Raw genomic sequence first — 20,170 nt, 5'->3', positions numbered from 1 at the left:
TCTGTCAGAACAGGGTAGCTGAAACGTCAAGGGTCGGGCCACGTGGTGTAGACAACACCCTTGTTCAGGGTCAACGAGGCGGCGCAGGCGCAGTGTAGCACTCTCGCCACGAAGTAAACAAGTGGTCGGACCCGTGATCGCTACCCGACGACTCGTGACCGCCAAGGAACGCCTCCTTCGCTCTCTCCATATTTTATACTGGCGTAGAAGCCAACATTGTGCCATTTTCCTCGAGGGCAAGCCATAGCGGCTCGGTGGAGGCCATGTTAATGCGGGGCACTACCATCTCTTTGCGGGGCGGGGCGGCGAGGTGTTGGAAAAGCGGAACAGAGACAGGAAAAGGTGAGAGGAGCTGTGTAGTACCAGAGGCGCGGAGGGGCTCGGGATAAGGGGTCAAGCAGTCAAGCTCCTGGAAACGAAGTTGCCCCAAATTTCTGAGTCACCGTGGAAAGAGGGCTGCGCCACCATTTTTAAACTGGGCAACCCGAAGCTAGAAATGCTGCCATATTGAATCTTTGCCAGCTTTGTGCTGAAGAGCAGGGGTGGGAGGAAGCGGTAGGCTGGACGGAGGGAAGAGTCCCTACGCACTATTGGCATATGAAGCCATACTGACTAGCACGACGGAAAGGGAGCCTTTTTTCCTCCACTTCTGTGTTAGGAGTTGATTACGAACCGAGGGACGTCAGGCCGCTTGCCTTCGCTATTGTCCTGTGTGAGCGTGGGCATGCAGCCGTATTTGTTGCGGGCAGATCGAAATGATGTAGCTGAAGTCTTTTACAGTCTTTCCCATGGGCACTCTGCCCTTGCCTTGCAGAGGAAGCTTCTGGTTGCTCTTTTGATTTGGGGCATCTAGGATAAGGGAGGCGGAGTGTACGCAATGGAGGAGGGGCAGCTACACGGAAGTGATGCAAGAAGCCGCCATGCCTTTTGAGGGCGGCGACGGCGCCTGGCCGGCCATGCTGGCTACGGGCACGTGAGTGGAGGCGGCGTTGTGAGCTGGGGTTTGGGGAGGATCTGGCTTTCCTTAGGTTGAGGGGCCATGGGAAGGCGTGTGGCCATGGGAAGGGTACAGTGTGCGTAGGTCAGGGGGCACTGATCTCCTTGTGACCCTTGGCTGAGTGCTGAAATGGCTAACGCTCAATCCCTCGTGTCTGACTCGCGACGAAAGCTAGACAAGCTTCACCTCGGTGTTGCAAACGGGCTGGGACTCTCACATTGGAGGCGAACCAAGTCCGTGCAGTTGTGTTTTGGGGGGTCCGCTGGTGGGTGAGGGGGTGTCCGTGGGCGGGACTTCCGGTCAGATCCCCGCCGGGGGCGGGACTTCTTGTTTTCTTCCTAGAGTAGGGGCCTCGCTGGTCCGCGGGCGTGGTTCAGCCCCGGGCCGCAGCCTTCGGTGGTAGGATCCCCCTGGGACGCCCCGCTCTGCGTCCCGTGCTGCAGCCGTTTCCTTCCCTATCTCCCGTCACACCTGTCCTGGGAGGCCTGCACTTTCCCGCTGGATAGCTCCCCCTTGCTGGTCTGCCCCTGCCTCTCACCTCATAGGAGATCACAGGCCTAGGAGGTCCGAGTAAGTCGCCCTCCTTTGAGCCGCCTTCAGAAGCCACTCAGCCTGTTTTCACACTGCTGTTGCTAGGAGCTGGGTCCTGCCATCATTTGCTCTCTCTTCAGAGAAGTGAGGACCCAGGCTAATAGCGTACAGGTCGTGCCATCTTTTGGACCAGTCACTTTTCTCGCCCTGAGCCTTAGCCTTATGTTTCCAGCCTCCTTTCTCAGCTAGGAAGGGTGTGAGGTGTGAGTAGGAGTCGCTGGGTGGCTCCTAAAGCTTTGGTGGGACTTTAAAGTCCAAAGACAGCGTTATCAAACCACTACAGCTCATTTCTGCGGCTGTGGCAGGTGTCTGCAGCTTTCTCCTCAATGGAAAGTTGGGATGGGCAGTCTAGTGTCTTGAAGCAGGCAGGGTAGCGCTCAGGATTGGCAAAGGGCTCTGACACTGTCCTTGTCGGTGGCCAGTTCAGCTGGTGGGACAGTCAAGATCTGGTCTTCCTGAGTTTGGAGCTTAAGTCCTGAAAATGCAGTGACCACTGCTCTTCATGCCATAGGAAGTGAGAGGTTGCTTAGGAATGGTTATCGCATTCTGGTCCAGCGTGTGAGCAGTTCCCACCTTGGGGAGTTGGGTGGAAGGTGGCAGGGTGGAGTCTTTTTTTTTTTTTTTTTTTTTTTTTTTTTTTTTTTTTTTTTTTGGTTTTTCGAGACAGGGTTTCTCTGTGGTTTTGGAGCCTGTCCTGGAACTAGCTCTTGTAGACCAGGCTGGTCTCGAACTCACAGAGATCCGCCTGCCTCTGCCTCCCGAGTGCTGGGATTAAAGGCGTGCGCCACCACTGCCCGGCTCAGGGTGGAGTCTTTTGAGTGTGCAGGACAGCTTGCAAGCTGCAACCAGATTCCAGATTCTGCTTCTCTTTACTGTGGTCCTGATGCGCTTGAATCCCCCCAGGGTGAGGTGCGCACTGCCTGTCAAGCAGGGGCTTCAGCTGCCACACCCCCTGGTGTGTGGAAAGAGGCAGCGGTCCATGGTTCCACTGCAGGAGCCAGGAGATTGGCAGCGGTGCAGCTGTCAGCGGGCCCTGAGCAGCTTGCTCCCTCCTTCCCCCACATTCAGCCAGAGCTCAGCCCTGTCCTAAGAGAGTGGCCCTGGAAGCCCAGCAAGGGGACTGGGGTGACCCAGGGAGGGACTGTCTCCCTCCCCAGCTGAGTGTAAGGTTGGCAGTGACCTGAGGCCAGTGAGCTGAGTGTGCGGTCCATCTGGTCCTGGAAAGTCTGAAGGGCAGAGCTCCACAGCAGTGGAGGACCTGCTGGACCAAATGAAGGATGGGAGGCTGGCAGGGGCCGGGGTGCTTTGCTGCAGAAACCGTGCAAGTCACCTGTGGTTTTCCTGGAGCCCGGTCTCTGTGACAGTTTTGCTCTAGCCTCTGAGTGCTGTGATTTCAGGTGTATGTCCCCCCTGCCTGGCTCAAGTGTGTTAACACCCTACACACCGAGGACAAGGTACACATGAAATCCATGTAAGTCTTCAAAGACACAGGCTGGGTGTGTGCGCTGCACACCTCAAATCCCAGCTACTCCGGTAGTAAGGAAGGAGAGTCGCTAGGGCTGCGTGTTGGTCCTAGCTTACAAACCAGACAGGCCTTGATGTGGCCGAGGTGGTTCTTGCCAGCACTCGGGAAGTCTTGGGTTCAGTTCCCAGCCCCACATAAACCAGGTGTGGTGGTGTGCATGTGTAACACCAGCACTCAAGAGCTGGACACATGGGGTCAGGACTTAAAGGTTATCTGTAGCCATATAGTGACAGGAGTACTTGAGACCCTGTCGCAAAAAAATAGGAAGACCCCAGGCTGAAATAACCACAGACCAATTTGGCTACAGCGCTCATGGCCAAGCAGGTGAAGACTTCAGACTTTGGAGTGGCCCCTGTGTGGAGCTGGAAATGATGGTGGCTAGTATGGGTCCTGGGGGAAGCAGGTCTGGGAAAGGGGTGGAGCTCAGCTGAGAGGTGCATGCCGTGGAAGGGGAGTCGCATTGGGGCACTCGGCCCTCGGGATGGGTAGTGATGGCACAGCCTCAGTCCCTCTGTCCTGCTCTGGCCCACAGGGCGCGGATGGCGTCTGGGCGGCCAGAGGAACTGTGGGAGGCCGTTGTGGGGGCTGCCGAGCGCTTCCGGGCCCGCACTGGCACAGAGCTGGTGTTGCTGACTGCAGCGCCACCACCACCACCCCGCCCAGGGCCCTGTGCCTATGCAGCCCATGGCCGCGGGGCCCTGGCAGAGGCTGCACGCCGCTGCCTCCACGACATCGCTCAGGCACACAGGGCTGCCACCGCCACCCGACCTGGTCCCCCACCAGCACCACAGCCGCCCAGCCCTGCTCCTAGCCCTCCGCCTCGGCCAGCCCTGGCCAGGGAGGATGATGAGGAAGATGAGGACGAGCCCACTGAAACAGAGACTTCTGGGGAGCGGCTGGGCGGTAGTGATAATGGAGGTGAGCTGGGGTGCGGGGTTGGTACTGGGCTGGGGTTGCTGGTTTCTGGACACTTGTCCTAATGCATCCTTAGGAAGGCATTAAAGCATTCCCTGGCAGCCTCACACAAGATCCAACAGCACACAACACAGTATGTTGAGCAAACAGTTTCCTTGACTGCTTCTGGTCTGGCTAAGGTTCTCTAAGAGATGCAGTTGTCTCTGGAAAGAAAGGGGAGGTAGAGCAGTTTGCTGGGAATGGTGTACTGCCACAGCTGAGGGAGCCGGGACCAGGGTTCCGGGCACTCGGCAGCATTTCCAGTTCTCACAGAATCCCACTCTGGGCGGCTGGGTCCAGAGACTGCTGCTGGGGAAGAGTCGGAAAGTGGATGTTTCTCCGAGCGTGAGATGAATTCTCATTTGCCATCTTTGCCCACGGCTGGTCACCTCATCCTGTCCTGAAGGACAGAAACTCGAGTCAGGCGTTCTAACATCAGATCTCTGAGACTATAGGCAAGTGGTCTGGCCACAGCATCTTCCGTTTGTCCCCACCAGACCAACTTTTTTTTTGGAACTATTTTGGGTGACATTGTCCCAAGCAGATCTTAAGAGGTTCCATGTTGAAGCTAGCAGTGGCTGAGTGAGCAGACAAGCAGATGAAGAGTGTTGAGGCCCAGGGACCAATTGCAGGGCCTGTTGTACCCACAGGACTCTTCATGATGGATGAGGACGCCACTCTCCAAGACCTGCCCCCCTTCTGCGAGTCAGACCCGGAGAGCACAGATGGTGAGGATCCTGGGTTGTTCAAGCCCTAGGAGGCCAGGCCGAGGGTAGGGGTACAGAAGCTGAAGCCTCCCTGTGTCACAGACGGCAGCCTGAGTGAGGAGACCCCCGCCGGTCCCCCAGCCTGCCCCAAGCCCCTGGCCGCAGCCCTGCCCACCCAGCAATACGCCAAGTCCCTGCCTGTGTCGGTGCCAGTGTGGGCCTTCAAGGAGAAGAGGGCGGAGGCGCGATCTTCAGATGAGGAGAACGGCCCGGTGAGCGGGGAACGAGGCCGAGTGGCCTCTCTTCTCCATCCCAGGACACCCTGCAGTTTAGGAGGAAGGCCCCTTGTCTGTTCAGAGTCGTTTTTGAGGGAAGGAGGGTCAGATTGTCTCGCAGGATTCCTTTCCCCAACATCATCCTGGATGTGGTTCCTTCAGGCAGCACTGAGAGGAAAGTTAGATGACTTTCCTCAGCTTTGCATGGCCAGGTCCCAGTATGACACCCGGATCCGGGCGGGGACCTGCTGTCCTGGCTGAGAAGCAGCCAGGTACCCTGGCACCTGAACCCCTGTTCTTTGTCAGAGCCAGGAGGGAGTGGGGGCGGAACGTTCTGGTTCCTAGTGGGCTGGACAATCCGGGCGGGCAGAAGGACATCGCGGAGGCGGCGCCTGTGCACTGAGGTTTCCTCCCTCCACAGCCCTCCTCGCCCGACCTGGACCGGATCGCCGCTAGTATGCGGGCACTGGTGCTGCGGGAGGCCGAAGACACCCAGGTCTTCGGGGACCTGCCGCGGCCGCGACTCAACACCAGCGACTTCCAGAAGCTGAAGCGGAAATACTGAGTGGGCAGCACGCCCAGCGGGCTGAGGCCGGCGGAAGGCCACTGTCGCCGTTGGTCTATAAGCCATGAGCCTTCTCCGCCCAGCAACAGGACGATTCTTTGCGGGATTGGCTCGCTCCGGTTTGGAGCTGGGCTAGTTCTAAAACGCTCAGTGGGTCAACTCCGTCTCTTGCCTAGCAACAGAAGCTTTACCCGCGCATCCTTGGCTCGCTGCCCAAGCACCAGAGCCCATCTGCGGGACCAGGCGATGGCTCCGCCCATGTCCGGAGAGTCGCCCGTACCCCTTCTCGAACCCCCCACCCGATTGGCCCTGGCCTCCTGGGGGCGTGGTCAAGCCCTCCCGAACCCAGAATTGGCCTGAGGTCTTGAGTTTGTTACACTACTAGGGCTGGGTTTTTTTTTGTTTGTTTGTTTGTTTGTTTTGGCCCGAATCCTGACACTTGTATCCGGTACCCCACTGGATGGTCCTGTCCGCTCTGCGTCTGATGCCCCCTTAAGTTTCTCCCCACGACAGTCTGTCCATCAAAATCTGTCCTATACACAGGGCGGTACCAGCTTCCTGTGTCCTGTCCCCACATCCCCCGACCCCAACAGGTGCCTTAAAGGGCCCTCTTCCACCCAAGGTAGGGGGCCTCACTCTCCGGCCCTGGCCCTGGGTGCGGGAGAGTAGGGTGGGGGCCGGGGGTCGGGAGGGATGCTCTGAAATTAAAGTTTTACCTCTGGCTAGTGAGTGCGTGGTGTGTGGGTGTATGGGCCGCTTGTCTAAAGTGGAGCTGGTTTCAGAGCATTCCCGGGCGGTTACGGTGGAAATGTGGTTTTCGGGAACGTGATGGCGGGAGTGGGTAGAGAGGTGACCGTAGGTGAAACGGGCTGGGGAAATTTGTCACCTTCCAATTAGTCACATGGATTGCCTCCCTTTTCTTGTTTGCCTTTGCCCTTTTGTTTAGTTTTTCCCAAGACCGGGTTTCTTTGTGTGGCCCTACCCCACCACCCCAGCTTTAGTGCATCTGTCCCAGGAGGTAGACGTGATTTTTCCATTTTGCAGCAGAGAATTTAGCATCATCGAAGCAAAGGAAGAGTGTGGTGAGGCCATGAGCTTCTAATACTAGGGACAAATGCCGCTTTGCGCTGTCAGAAGAGTGGAGAACGCCACTTCTATGCACGTCTATCATTCCAGCAACAAGGAGGTGGATTTAGGAGGCATAGAAGTCAGTTAATGTTAACCTGGATTTCCAGAGACCCTGCCTCAAAGGACAAAACAGCCAGGCATGCTGGTACATGCCTTTAATCCCAGCATTGGGGAGGCAGAAGCAGGTGGTATGTTGAGCGAGTTCCAGGATAGCCAGGGCTATACAGAACAACACACACACAACTACCACCACCCTACAGCTGAAAAAAGCTAAATTCATTCTTAAGGTGTTTTCTTTCCATGGACCTGTGTCAACCCAACAACACCGTAGCCACGACCAAATGCCATATAAAAGGAAAGAAACCGGGGCTGGAGAGATGGCTCAGCGGTTAAGAGCATTGCCTGCTCTTCCAAAGGTCCTGAGTTCAATTCCCAGCAACCACATGGTGGCTCACAGACATCTGTAATGGGGTCTGGTGCCCTCTTCTAGCCTGCAGGCATAAACAGAGACAGAACATTGTATACATAATAAGTAAATTTAAAAAAAAAGAGCCGGGTGGTGGCGCACGCCTTTAATCCCAGCACTTGGGAGGCAGAGGCAGGCGGATCTCTGTGAGTTCGAAACCAGCCTGGTCTACAAGAGCTAGTTCCAGGACAGGCTCCAAAACCACAGAGAAACCCTGTCTCGAAAAACCAAAAAGAAAAAAAAAAAAAAAAAAAAAGGAAAGAAACCATCAATGACCAGGCGTGATGATGCTGGTTTATTTTGGTTTTTTTCCTTGACAGTTTCTCTGTTTTCTGTCCAGGAGCTTGCACTGTAGACCAGGCTGACCCTGAACTCGGAGATCTGCCTTCCGAATGCTGGGATTAAAAGCATGTGCCACAACCGCCCGACTGTAGTGCTTGCTTTTAATACCAATATTTCGATAGCAGAGGCAGGCAGATCTCTGCAAGTTCGGGGTTAGCTAGGGTGTTGTGGTGGGCTAGTATCCAAGTCAGATAATTCATGTGGGCTGAAAGATAAGCCCAGCTGGACCTATTGACAGCGGATTTCACTCAGAGAAGAAGGAGGAGGCAAAGAAGTCATGAGACCCTGAGTGCCTTGCTCTTCTCACAAGCGGACGTAGGCACTTTTGCCTGAATTGCCTGTGGCCTAGGCAGAGGCTAAAGGATGCGGGTGAGGAAGTAGGGGAAAGGTGTCATGCCTGCTAGGTGTGGCCCTTGCTCCCCTGGCTAGCACCACCCCCAGTGCAGTAACAACCCTCACCTATGCTCTGTAAACCCAGTAAGCTCATTGCCTCCCGGAATGATCTTTGGTGGGATCGTATTTCGGTTTATCTTTCAGACTTTTAAGAGGAACATAGACATTGCTTAGGTTTTCACCTGGAAAGCAACTTTTCTCACGGTAGTCCTGGCTGCCCAGAGCTTGCTATGTAGACCGGGCCGGCTTCTGCTGGGATTAGACAATGTGCCACTGTGCCCAGAAAGGAATTTTAACAACACGGCTACGTTCTGGGCCCCTATCACTAAACAAAACCAAGTTAACTCCCTCGTAGGGACCTAGTGCCCACGGATACAAATGCCCCTTACCCACACGGGCTTATAAAGCTGCAGGCAAATCAGGGGCGGCGCATGTGCTGTGGGAGGAGTCAGACCTGACTGTGGTGAGTTTGGGAATGAACTCAGAAGTGACCCCCAACAGTAAACTAGCCTCACTAGCTACGTATTGGAACTGCTGTGGTAGCCTAGGAAACGTTGAACCCGCCCATAGGCAAGGGGCGGGATTTCCGGGCGACTCTAGTGGGAAGGCAGGACTTCCGGTAGCAGACCGTAACTGGCTGCCGAGCCGTGAGTCTGTTCTCCTTTGCCGCATCCCGGGATGTCACAGCTGGGATGCCGGGGCCGCTTGTGGCTGCAGAGCCCCGCCGGGGGACCGCCCCCTATATTTCTGCCGTCAGATGGCCAAGCCCTGGTCCTAGGTCGGGGACCCCTGACCCAGGTGACGGACCGGAAGTGCTCCCGAAATCAAGGTGGGCGCGGGAGAAGTGAAATTGCGGCGGCGAGAGTTGCAGGGGAGGTTGTGCCGAACCAGAAGCTAGACGGGGCTTTTGGGGAGGGACCGAGCGGGTCCGGGAGACTATCACCGGACGGAGGAGGATGCTCACAGCAGAGACGGTCTCTGGGCAGGGTGTATAGGTCTACTCTATGTGTCTCATGGAAGCCATCCTACAGATAAAAATAGACCTATCCTGTGCCACCCCCGGGTCTCTGACATCCTAGGAACCCTGGCCTCTGTGAGTGTAGGGCCCGGTCCTATTGAGGTCCTCGGGCTCACCCGTCATCCAGGCACTTGAGTGGTAGAGACATAAGAATCCGTTTAAGGCCAGCCACCAGTGTGTGGCGAGTACTAGGCTACTCTGGGCTACTTGAGGCCCTGTGTTGGGGGTGGGAGGAAAGTGCCTCTTCCTCCGAAGTGCAATACGTAGTCTGTAGCTGGCCATGTCCCCATACGTGATGTAAACCCTGACTCCATCCCCTTACCCTCAGTGGAGCTGATTGCAGACCCTGAGACCCGGACAGTGGCAGTGAAACAGGTACCAGTGTCTCAGCAACGGGCAGCAAGGTCTTGGGGGAGGGGTCGGGGTGGGTCACAGCTCTTCAGAAGGCTGATCAGCTATTCGCTTTTCCACCGTGCCAGACTGGATACCTGTAACCTTTCAAAGTTCTGATTGGTAGCACGAAATGAATTGGTGGGAAGAGTAAGGGTCTGTTTGTGAAATGGGGTATTGGACTTGGTGAGGGGGCGGGTGTTCCCTAAAGGGGTGGAGCCAACTCTAGCTCTCCCTTTCTCTGCAGCTGGGCATTAACCCATCAACTGTTGGGATCCAGGAGTTGAAGCCAGGGTTGTCAGCTTCTCTACGCTTGGGGGACACCCTGTATCTAGTCAATGGCCTACACCCCCTAACCCTGCATTGGGAAGAAGTTAGCACATCAGGATCCCAGCCAGATACTCCACCGGGCACTCCCCCTGTGGATTCGGTGGACCCGGAGGTTGCTGAGCCTCCAGAAAAGAGGGTGCGGAAATCATCCCCTGGCTGGGAGAGCTTAAAGAAGTTACTGGTGTTCACAGCATCTGGGGTAAAGCCCCGGGGCAAGGTGAGGTCACAGTCGTGTCATTTACTTCAAAGTTTACTTTGTGCAGCCGTGGGATAGTCTTACAAAGTCTCTGAGCCTGCGCTGTTGTGAGCAGAGATTGTTGAGTTGTGTCTGGTGACTGCTACCACTGAGGGGCAGGATACAGAGCAGGCCCTGGAATCAGTGATGACCAGACCTTAGACGTGTTTATGGGCCACTCTGAAATGAGGCCACAGAAAATGGGGGGAGGGGAGGTGTCTGGTCCCTGGCTGGGCACGCAGTCAACAGTGAATTTTGTTTTTATTTTTTATTTTTGAATTTTTTTTTAATTTTTTTTAAAATTTACTCATTTATTTATGTGAACACTTATGATTTTATGTGTACCACATACACACAGGTGCTTGCAGAGGCCAGAGAGCACTGGGTTCCTTGGAGATGGAGTTAGGGGAATTGTGAGCCACCTGATGTGTGTGCACTTAACCATTTAGTCATCTCTCCACCTTTGCTCCTTCTGAGCTGTTAATCCTCCCAGCAGAGTCTCAGGGGAAGGGTGTGGGTGGGACATGGGTCCCCATTAAAGTCTGGAAAGTGGGGAGCAGAGGACACAGGAGCAACTGGTACTGTGCCGTCTTCCCTCCCTCAATCATACACTTTTTGACGGTTGCCTGTTCCTGAGGGTGATCCCAGTATCAAAGGGCTGGTGTTGGTCAGCCTGTGAGGAAGGTCAGAGGTGACACTACTGCTGTCCCTGTTTTTGGTGACACCAGGTGGCTGCCTTTGACCTAGATGGGACTCTCATCACCACCCGCTCTGGAAAGGTCTTCCCCACCAGCCCCAGTGACTGGAGGTGAGGTGCGATGTAGGAAGAGGCTGGGATGGGAACCCAGAGTCCTCTAGACTACAAGTCCTTGCTACTTCCCACTGACCGCAGGATTCTGTATCCGGAGATTCCAAAGAAGCTCCAGGAGCTGGATACTGAGGGTTACAAGGTGCGTGGGTGTGGATCTTCTCTAGAAGAGCTACAGGGTGTGGTGCCTGGGGGGGGGGGCATGTTTGTGTAGTGTTCAGGCTGAGCTGTGGTAGGGTCTCCAGTGTGTCCTTATCTGTCCCTAGCTGGTAATCTTCACCAACCAAATGGGCATTGGGCGAGGGAAGCTGCCAGCAGAGGTGTTCAAGGCCAAGGTGGAGGCTGTATTGGAGAAGCTGGGGGTCCCATTTCAGGTACTGCCACAAGAGACACTGAGGGGCTGTGCGGGACTGGGACCCAGAGAGAACATGCCAAGGCATGGAATGGAGGCCTCAGCTGGGGTTATGCTGACAGGAATGTCCTTGGAGATCCCGAGCACTGTGAGGATAGTGTAACCTGGCCACCTCCACAGGTGCTGGTGGCAACACATGCAGGGCTAAACCGGAAGCCAGTGAGTGGCATGTGGGACCATCTGCAGGAGCAGGTGAGCATTCCCAGCCCAGCCCTCATGACCCTTGCTCCTTTGCCCTCCCGGGTCCCTGCCATCTGTCAATCCCAGCTTTGGACTTGGGAGACCGGCACTCTTATCTGCAGAGCAGAGGAACTGAGAAGCTGCAGCTCAGGAGTCAGGGTTTAGCCTTTGAGGTCTAAAGCAGTGGGTGAGCAGAGATGCTCGTGGCTGAGGGGAGAGCCTGGCAAATATCAGGGACGTGGGAAGGTGGCTGAGGAGGTGGCCCAAGGGTACAGATCTAGAAAGGCAGGCACTGACACAACCCGAGTGGGAAGAGCAAGAGAGTCAGGGCTGCTGTGGGTTGTGCCCTCTGGAAGCCACTGGGGAACAGGTGAGACACGCAGCGGCAAAGTCCTTGTGTATGGGGTACAACCAGTCCCTCTGCTGTTCCATATGGAGGGGCTTCTCACCGCCTCTCTTTGCAGGCCAACGAGGGCATGCCCATTTCCATCAGTGACAGCATCTTCGTGGGAGGTAAGAGGAACAGGCTTTGGGGGTATGAGGAACCTTGTCTGTCCTCAGTGGTGGACAAGGTCACCCTCCTTACAGATGCAGCAGGGCGCCCGGCCAACTGGGCCCCAGGGAGAAAGAAGAAAGACTTCTCTTGCGCAGACCGGCTGGTAAGCCTGGTGGTATCCATGTCCCCCATCCTTCCCCGCACCCACCTCTGCTGCACCTCTGAACCCTTCAGACCCATCTCTCCCCCAGTTCGCCCTCAACATCGGCCTGCGCTTTGCCACTCCAGAGGAGTTCTTCCTTAAGTGGACAGCAGCTGGATTTGAGCTTCCAACTTTTGACCCGGTGAGACCCAAGGGAAAAGCGTTGAGAGGCTTTTTATTTGCTTGGCTCCCAGGCTTATACCCCCTTTTGTTCCCCTGCCAGAGGACAGTCTCCAGCGCTGGGCCCCTCTACATCCCAGAGTCCAGCATCCTCCTCAGCCCCAACCCAGAGGTGGTGGTCACAGTAGGATTCCCTGGGGGTGAGATGCCACAGCCCAACCAATCTCTGGCTCCCCGGGCAATCGTTTGGTTCTTAGACTCTAGCTGATGGCCACACTTCCCCACAGCTGGCAAGTCCACCTTCGTCCAGGAACACCTGTTGCCGGCTGGATACGTCCACATAAACAGGGTGAGTGGGGCTGTACCCTCCCTCAGAGCACTGTTCTTGGGGTGGGACTCTCCAGACTGACTGTGACCTGTTCTGGGTCCCATAGGACACGCTGGGGTCATGGCAGCGTTGTGTGAGCTCATGCCAGGCAGCACTGAGGCAGGGGAAGCAAGTTGTGATTGACAACACCAATCCAGATGTCCCAAGTAGGGCCAGGTACTGGAACCCTGGGGTGGGGTGGGGTGGGGATGGGGACTGAGTGCTGGGTGGCAGCGATAGCAGCACTTGCCCCCTCCACAGGTACATCCAGTGTGCCAGAGATGCAGGTGTGCCCTGTCGCTGCTTCAACTTCTGTGCTACGCTGGAGCAGGCTCGCCACAACAACAGGGTGAGCCACACCCTCCAGGCTCCGCCTCTCTCTAAGCCCATGCCCCCTGACCTCTGTGCCTCTCTTTTCTGCAGTTCCGCGAGATGACCGACCCCTCGCATGCACCGGTGTCAGACATGGTCATGTTCAGTTACAGGTTCAGGGGACTGAAGGGTACAGGAGGTGGTGGGGTACAGAGCCTCCCCTTCCCCACCTAACACCCCTATCCCACAGGAAGCAGTTTGAGCCACCCACACTGGCCGAGGGCTTCCTGGAGATCCTTCAGATCCCATTCCGACTACGGACACATCTGGACCCAGCACTGCAGCGGCTGTACTGCCAATTCTTGGAGGGCTGAGCCCACAATAAACAATGTTGCTACTCTGCTCAAGACCACCTTGCTGGGCATGTGGGAGGCAAACCTGCCATGGCATTCTACACTGAACCTGGGCTTACAAGTGGGCTGTTGTGCACCCAGCACACCTGGCTGAGGAATTGAGCAGCCAGGGCCATTCTGGGGTGCTAGAGTCAGCAACAGGTGTTAGAACCCAGTTGTGGGACACTGGACCTTATGTAAATTTGCTTAAACATAACAAAGGCAGGCCGTCACTGTGGTAACTAGCCTCATAAGCCTACCTTTCCACCTAACGGGACACATCTCCTAAACCGCCAGACTCAGCTCTGCACATGGGTGGATCCACGCTGTGTGACTTCTGGACACACTCATCTTGCACTGAGCATAGAATTAGCAGGGAGGGACAATGTGTGGGTTAAAAGGTTTTATTAGGGAAACATAACAGAGGCAAGGACCATCCTTGGAGACCTCAGGACGCTGTCCTTCAGGTTGCTGGGCAGGTACAGTCCCCAGGAGCCCCTGCTCAGAAGCATCTAACCTGGGAGGCAGTAGGAGGGGGTGGCTTCTACTCGTGAGACTGCACCCCACCCCTAGGCCCTGGCACCCATACCTTGCCAGGGACACAGGTGGTGCCTCATGCAGTGGCTTCCCTAAAGCCAGGGCCACCCTGCTGCTTCCTGGGAAAAGAAGTGCTGCTCACCAATCTCCACTGGGCCTCGTCTGGGACTGTGGCCCACCCAGCCTGGAAGTCCACTAGCCACCCATCTGCAGAGAAAGAAGCCAAGGGAAGTTCAGAAGTGGGCACCCGGGGCAGGGCCCACGAGAGCACGCATGGCAGAGCCACCTCACCCCTCGCTGCTGCTGCTCCTGCTCCAGGCTTCGCTGCAGGACCTGCTGCTGGTTGGCGATGACACGCCGGATGCCGTTGACAAAGTTGCTCTGGTCGTGCGGGATGAGGCCGATGAAGATCTTCTTCTCCGAGGAGTACAGGAGCATGAGCACGCGCACCTCGCAGGAGGCCTTATAGGAGAAGTGCACGCAGCCCGCCTAACAGCAGGCCCGAGTCAGGACACTCATCTACACACTCCCTCAGCCACAAACTGGGATCCCTAAAAGCAGGTCCTAGGGGTCTAAAGCTGCCAGGCATGTGGCCCACCCTGAGCGAGCCCTGTTCCTTTACACTGAGACCCTGGCTATGTTAACAGTGCCAATAACCAAGCCCCCTCCCCCCCAAGATGTCCTGAGTACCTCCTGAGTTGCAGCTCAAGGATACCCTGCTCACAAAGGGAAACCAAAGCCCCAGAGTGGAGGATCTGGCCCGGGAGCTACAGGCCTCCCAAGTTCTCTGGGAGTTTTAGCCGAGCTGAACAGCATGCAGTGGTGGGGAGGGGGCTGTCACAAGGCAGGCGCCTGCTGGCACAGTGTCTATGTAATGACAAGCTGGTGCCTCAGTTCTCCAATAGAGGGCTGGCGGAGGGAGGGGACAAACATGCAAACCTAGGAGGCCCTGGTGCAGCTGCAGGCTGCAGGCCCTCTACTCACGAAGCCATTGTCCATGACCCGGCACAGACTCTTCAGAGTGTCCATGTCCTTGGTGAAGTGAAACTGTACCAGGCGCGAGTTCCGGAACAGCGGCACCAGGGTGGTCAGCAGCTGCTGCGGGATGAGCTGCATGAAGAGCTTCCGTGGCCACTGGTCCGTCCGCCTGCCACACCAGACAGCAGCTGTCAGACACAAGGTCTCCCCAGGGGCCTGCACCGCCCACTCGCCTGCCCACCCCACCCCACCCCACCCCACTCACAGGATCTCCCCTTGGTTCACATAGATGTGGGATGGCAGCCACCTCTTGGACCGGCTATTGGGCTCAGGCCTGGGCTTTGGGGCAAAGCAAGAGGGCACTTCAGGGGAGGGAAGGGGGTGGGCCAACAGCCCACAGGGCCCAGCAGCTCACCTCCTGCCACTCCATGACACCACTCCATGCCAGGAATTTGTTGTTGACAATCTGAACAGGTCCAGAATGCACGCCTCCAGGGCCCACGGCCTGTGGGACAGGACACCAGCTGCTGCCAGCAGCTTCAACTCCTAACTTCCCACTCACTAGCTGGCTGCAGCCCTGACCATAGTCCAAGCAGGCCGAGGCCTGGTCCTGCCCTCACTGTCAAGTCTCTGTCCCGGGTGGTATGGAGGCCCACAACTATCTTTAGCAGCTACCAGGTGAACGCCATTTGGAAGCCAGGTGTCAAGACACAGGTCACCCTCCAGAGACTTTGGGCCTCTTGCCAACCCACTCCTGCTCTACAGAGCATTCCACACCCAGGACCCACCCCTGGGCCATCCCCTGTACCCTTCAAAACCTATAAACTCCCTTCCCCGCCAAGCCCTGTCTCCTCCCAGCTCCCTGGTGCTCCTCCTTCCTGCCTTCACCACCCTCCAGCCAAGTGTAGACGCTGTACCGACTGGGACCAGAGCCAGGCTGCACCCAGCTGGCACACCTGTTTGCGGGTGGTGATGACCTGCCGTATGGCATTGACAAAGCCACTCTGGTCGTAGGGGATGAGGCCCATGAAGATCTTCTTCTTGGATGAGTACAGGAGCATGAGCACGCGCACCTCGCAAGGAGAAATGTGGGGGAAGAGCATGCAGCCCGCCTGTGGGGACAGGGCTGCAGATCAGGGCCTGGCCCTCCAACTCAACAGCTGACCTGCTCGGATAGGCCAGGGCACCAAAACACGGCTCAATCAAGGTTTTCCCAAGAGCAGGTGAATCACTGATGAGGGGCAGGACACAGGCAGGTAGGCACCAAAGACCTATATGGCAGTGTCCCTCCCTTCTCTACCAGCCCCAGCCTTGCTGCTAGGTTAATAGCAGGTGGCAGGGACTGGAGAGAAGATGCAGCAGTGACACCTGGCTGTTCTTGTTTGGACCAAGGTTTGGTTCCCAGTTCAGTCTTCCACAGTCCCATGGGATCTGATGCCCTCTTCTGGTCTCTGCAGCACCAGGCATACACATGACACACACACCATAAATGACCAAAAACCAATCCCTAAATTTTTAAAGAACAGGTGGCAGGCCAGGCTGCTGTGTCTGTCACTCAAGGAAAGGCACCTCCCATGTTAGGATCCCAGTGTCCCCACCTGTAAGACACAGCAACCGCATACACAGTGGCTGCTACATAGCTGAAACTATACAACCACAGCTGAGATGCCAGTCCTCCCTCTTCAATGGGAGGACAGCTATTTGTAGGCCACCCCATCCTGTGCCAGGATGGACAAGAACCTCTACCTCACTGGCCAGCCTTCTACACGAATTCTCCAGACCCCGGGCCCAGCTCCAGAATACTATCCCAGAGCTGCTTGCTACTGGCACAAGGTTGCAGCCTCACATGTCCCAAGTCTGTGGGGCCCAGAAAGGGATATGATCCGTGGAAGTGGTCAAGTGGGAAAGGCAAACCAGACTAAGGCAGAGCTGGGGACGAGTCTGGAGTCTAGTCCTCAGCATGCATGTGCTGGTGGCTTCCTTCCATCCTGTCCTGCCACCTGTCCAGTCCAGGGACCTCAGACTGGGTCCACAACAGTAGGGGCTGGTCACCAGATGGCAAGGACACCGTCAACCACCACCACCACCACCAGACAGACAGACAGACAGACAGACAGATGCACGCACGCACGCAGCCCTGAGAAGCAAGGCAGCAGCTGGGAGCATTTTGCGCACTCTGGCCAGCCCATAAGCTCAAGTACCACCCACCAAGATCCTGGGATGACCACGAAGAGGTACAAGAAGACTTCCATCACAGGGCAGAACTCAGTCCCGCCCCACCGGCCCCCATCCCCACTCACGAAGCCGTTGCCCATGATGCGGCAGAGGCCCTTGAGCGAGTCACAGTCTCTGTTGGTGAAGTGGAACTGGGCCAGCTGAGAGTTTCGGAAGAGGGGGCCCAGTGTGGTCTGTGGATGACAAGGGCACCACTGATCATGTAAGGCAAGCGTGGGAAGAGCCTGGGGAGAAAGTTTGGCTCTGGGGGCACAGTCCCACTGGTCTCACCAGCAGCTGCTGTGGGATGAGCTGCATGATCAGCTTCTGGGGCCACTGGTCCGTCTCCCTGCAGTAGGGAGTGCATCAGAAGCCATTCCCTGCATCCTAGGCTGCCCCGGGCTCTGCCCACTCCCACACTCACAGGTTCTCGCCCCGGTTCACGTAGGCCTGGCAGGGCAGGGTGCGCTTCAGCTTGGCTGTGGAGTCCGAGAAGGGTCTACGCTTCTGCAGGCGGGAGGGGGAGTGGAAGACTCAGCCCAGCGCCCAGGCCATCCATACCCTCCACTAGCCCAGGCATCTGGACCCAGTCAGGCTCACCTCCTGCCACTCCAGCACGCCACTCCAGGCCAGCAGTTTGTTGCTGAGCCGGTGCTCATTCACTGCAAGTCCCCCAAGAGAGAGCCCAGGTGAAGAGGGCCCAATAGGCCCGAGGGCCCCAAAGACTCGAGCACCTTCCTGCAGCAGAGAGGAGAATTCTGAGGTCATTCAAAGCTAGATCATTGCACACTTCCCAGAGGGAACATCCTCAGGTCCAGACTCAGTCTCCAGGTACACACTCCAAGTCCCAATCCCTTCCCCAGCAGTCAAAACCTCAAAGCATCATCTTGGCATTCTCGCCCTTAGAGCACTGTCAGAAAGCTGTGGGCTGCATCCAGGCCCCAGGTCAGAGCCACCTTAAGACCACTGTCCCCCAAGAGGAGACTCCCACAAAGGATGGCCTTTCCTGAGAACCCCAAGGAGACATAAACCAGACACCAAGTTAAAAGACGACCCTGGAGAAAAATGGGGAGATTCCCAGAGGCTACCTTGCACCAAACATTTGATCTGAATGAATGCTGAACGATGTTGCTAAGCAAAGCCACAGATCCTCCCTTCCCCCACCCCAGCGTGCAAGCTAAACTCTTCAGCTGAAACATTTCCAAAAAAAAAAAAAAACAAAAACAAAAACAAAAAACAAGCGGGGTCCTGGCCCAGCCTTTGAACAAACAGACCGGTCGTGCCTCCAGGCTGAAGGCCCTTCTGATAATCGCGAAGGCACCCGCTGCTCATGTCTAAGCTCATGAGGCCTTTACACCCTGCGTGATGACAAACCAGAACGTGTTCTCCCGGCGTCCTAAGTAGCAGACCAGCCTAGGTCTTCAGTTAACACTGCCGAGGGGCCTTCGTGATGAGCATAGCCCTGCAGCACCAAGCCCTAGGGATTACAGCAAACGGGACTGGACCACCTGGCCTGCACGCGTGCTTTGAGACAACACTACAAGTGCTCACACGTGTCAGTGTGTGAGCGACCACAGTCGGGCCTAAATGAAAATCAGGCAAACATACTTAAGCACGCAAAAGAAATCCCAGACTGTTTAAGTGTGGAGTGAGGGAACCACTGAAATGCTTCTGATTTGTTTTTGCCTGCACCCCACGAACACCTGTATGCCCGCAACAGCAGGGAACACACTGGTAGAGAGAGCACAGTTAGGGACTCCGTTAAGCGAGACTCTGGAGTTAAGTTCGCGTCCACGCATGTCTGACTTGCTGTGGCAAAGCCAAGCCACATTTGTGAGGAAGGGCCGCATCTGAGGACCCCAAGAAGCAGCGTCCAACATTAAGGGAAAGCTTCAGGCCTAGGCTGCTGCGTTACAGCGAGGGGTGTGTCTGCGTTCCGCAGGTGATCCGAGTAGCAAACCCGCCTAGGCTCGGCCGTGGACAACGTCATCACAGGGTATTGAAGCGGTCAGAGTGAAGCCAGGGAATAGCTCAGAGCTGGCCAAGCATGCGCAGGTGTGGCCACGAGTCAACCATCACAATGGGCAGTTTTGTTTCCCAAGAAAACCTCAATGTTTCTAGAAAGTGCACGCACGTTATATTGTGGGCAGAGGCGACAGCCACACGAACCTACACAGCTGAATGTTTACCTTAAGCCTTCCTTACCTTCAGGCTTAAGGTCTGGGCTCGGGGCGGGCGCGCAAATAGAGGGGACTGTCCACAGTCGCCATCTGGCCCCGGGGGGACAACGCCCCCGCGAGCAACAGCTGGGCGCGAGTGTACACGCCGGGCTCCTCGCCTATTTCCAGACCCGGAGCCCGAGGACCAACTTTGCAATTGGAAAAACAGGCGCTCACGCCAGGCGACCCCCGCGCGCGTGTGCAGCCGAACGCGCGGTCAGCAGTAATTCGAACCCGCCCCGCCCCCGTACCCCGCCCCCCCCCCCCCCCCCCCCCCCGCCCAGGCCGCCGCGCAACAAAGGGGAGCGGACCAGAGGCTGATCCGGGACTCCGGGTGCGCCCTCCCGCGGGAGACCCGTGGGCGCTGCGGACAAAGGCGCCCGCCAGAGGAGGGGCGGCAGGGCGGGGCGTGCGTGGAAGGCTCTGGAAGCAGACCCGGAGACTCACCATGGGAGGGGCCGAGCGGGCCCGGATCCGCGGGGGCTGCGGGCCTCGAGGACCGGCGGGCCAGGAACGCGAGCGCACAGAGCGCACGACCAGGGGCCGCGGTGGCCGGCCGCGACCTCCGAGGGGGCCCCCGGCACCGGAGCGGTGTGGGGCACGGCGCGGGCGGACCATGGCGAGCGGGAGGCCGTGGGCCTCACGGGGGGCTGCGGGTCCGCCGACCGATAGGCGCGGGAGCGCGGCTTCAGGAAGACGCGAAGCGGGACCGCGGCGGCGGGGGACGCGCCGCTGAGGGGTCGCCGAGGCCGAACCACTGCAGCGAGCGGGGGAGCCCGGCGCCGACCAACGCGGAGCGAGGGGGGGGGACCGGAGCCGACCAACGCGGAGCGAGGGGGGTCGGCGCAAACCAACGCGGAGCGAGAGGGGGGAGCCGGCGCAAACCAACGCAGAACGGAGAAGTGCGCTGAGAAACACCGTGAGCGGGGTGTGACTGGAGCCTACCAAGGTCAGAGGGAGGATTTCAGACTTGGAAATGACAAGAGTTGGAAATGACAAGAAGGAGAAACTGCAATA

General features: G+C 57.1%; 3 protein-coding genes across 9 annotated transcripts; 2 read left to right on the top strand and 1 right to left on the bottom strand.

The window, feature by feature from the left end:
* The first annotated feature begins 24 nt into the window (after positions 1 to 24).
* On the top strand, positions 25 to 6,339 carry Akt1s1 (AKT1 substrate 1). Of its 6 annotated transcripts, none has more exons than XM_041657933.1 (5): positions 192 to 342; positions 3,646 to 4,031; positions 4,718 to 4,795; positions 4,877 to 5,046; positions 5,471 to 6,339. In XM_041657933.1, exons 2-5 carry the CDS (start codon positions 3,653 to 3,655, stop codon positions 5,612 to 5,614), a joined length of 771 nt encoding a protein of 256 aa, XP_041513867.1. In that variant the 5' UTR covers positions 192 to 342; positions 3,646 to 3,652; the 3' UTR covers positions 5,615 to 6,339. The 6 variants fall into 6 exon arrangements, with proteins under 6 accessions (XP_041513884.1, XP_041513867.1, XP_041513853.1 ...); XM_041657919.1 differs by lacking the exon at positions 192 to 342 and adding an exon at positions 376 to 973; XM_041657911.1 differs by lacking the exon at positions 192 to 342 and adding an exon at positions 981 to 1,230.
* Positions 6,340 to 8,550: 2,211 nt separating this feature from the next.
* On the top strand, positions 8,551 to 13,215 carry LOC121446827 (polynucleotide kinase 3'-phosphatase). The gene is made up of 16 exons (XM_041649659.1): positions 8,551 to 8,772; positions 9,290 to 9,336; positions 9,599 to 9,898; positions 10,645 to 10,724; positions 10,809 to 10,866; positions 10,991 to 11,098; positions 11,257 to 11,328; positions 11,781 to 11,829; positions 11,905 to 11,975; positions 12,064 to 12,156; positions 12,238 to 12,334; positions 12,422 to 12,483; positions 12,569 to 12,678; positions 12,763 to 12,850; positions 12,925 to 12,986; positions 13,064 to 13,215. The coding sequence occupies exons 1-16, from the start codon at positions 8,622 to 8,624 to the stop codon at positions 13,185 to 13,187; spliced, it is 1,572 nt and encodes a 523-aa protein (XP_041505593.1). The 5' UTR covers positions 8,551 to 8,621; the 3' UTR covers positions 13,188 to 13,215.
* Positions 13,216 to 13,593: 378 nt separating this feature from the next.
* On the bottom strand, positions 13,594 to 19,938 carry Ptov1 (PTOV1 extended AT-hook containing adaptor protein). 2 transcript variants are annotated; one of them, XR_005974141.1, is made up of 12 exons: positions 19,601 to 19,938; positions 17,535 to 17,672; positions 17,359 to 17,441; positions 17,226 to 17,283; positions 17,021 to 17,128; positions 15,677 to 15,832; positions 15,136 to 15,225; positions 14,986 to 15,059; positions 14,727 to 14,889; positions 14,034 to 14,231; positions 13,885 to 13,949; positions 13,594 to 13,722 (listed from the first exon to the last, which is right to left on the bottom strand). XR_005974141.1 is itself a non-coding variant. In XM_041649671.1 (11 exons), the coding sequence occupies exons 1-11, from the start codon at positions 19,769 to 19,771 to the stop codon at positions 13,938 to 13,940; spliced, it is 1,251 nt and encodes a 416-aa protein (XP_041505605.1). In that variant the 5' UTR covers positions 19,772 to 19,937; the 3' UTR covers positions 13,594 to 13,937. The 2 variants fall into 2 exon arrangements, 1 of the variants encoding a protein (XP_041505605.1); XM_041649671.1 differs by having other exon boundaries at positions 13,594 to 13,949; positions 19,601 to 19,937.
* Between the last annotated feature and the right edge of the window lie 232 nt (positions 19,939 to 20,170).

This window comes from Microtus oregoni, unplaced genomic scaffold, assembly GCF_018167655.1.
Source record: "Microtus oregoni isolate MIOR12 unplaced genomic scaffold, Mior012 000000F_ref0000247, whole genome shotgun sequence".
NCBI classification, from domain to species: domain Eukaryota; kingdom Metazoa; phylum Chordata; class Mammalia; order Rodentia; family Cricetidae; genus Microtus; species Microtus oregoni.
The sequence above is the reverse complement of the archived record's forward strand: the minus strand, read 5'-3'. Positions and strand labels throughout refer to the sequence as shown.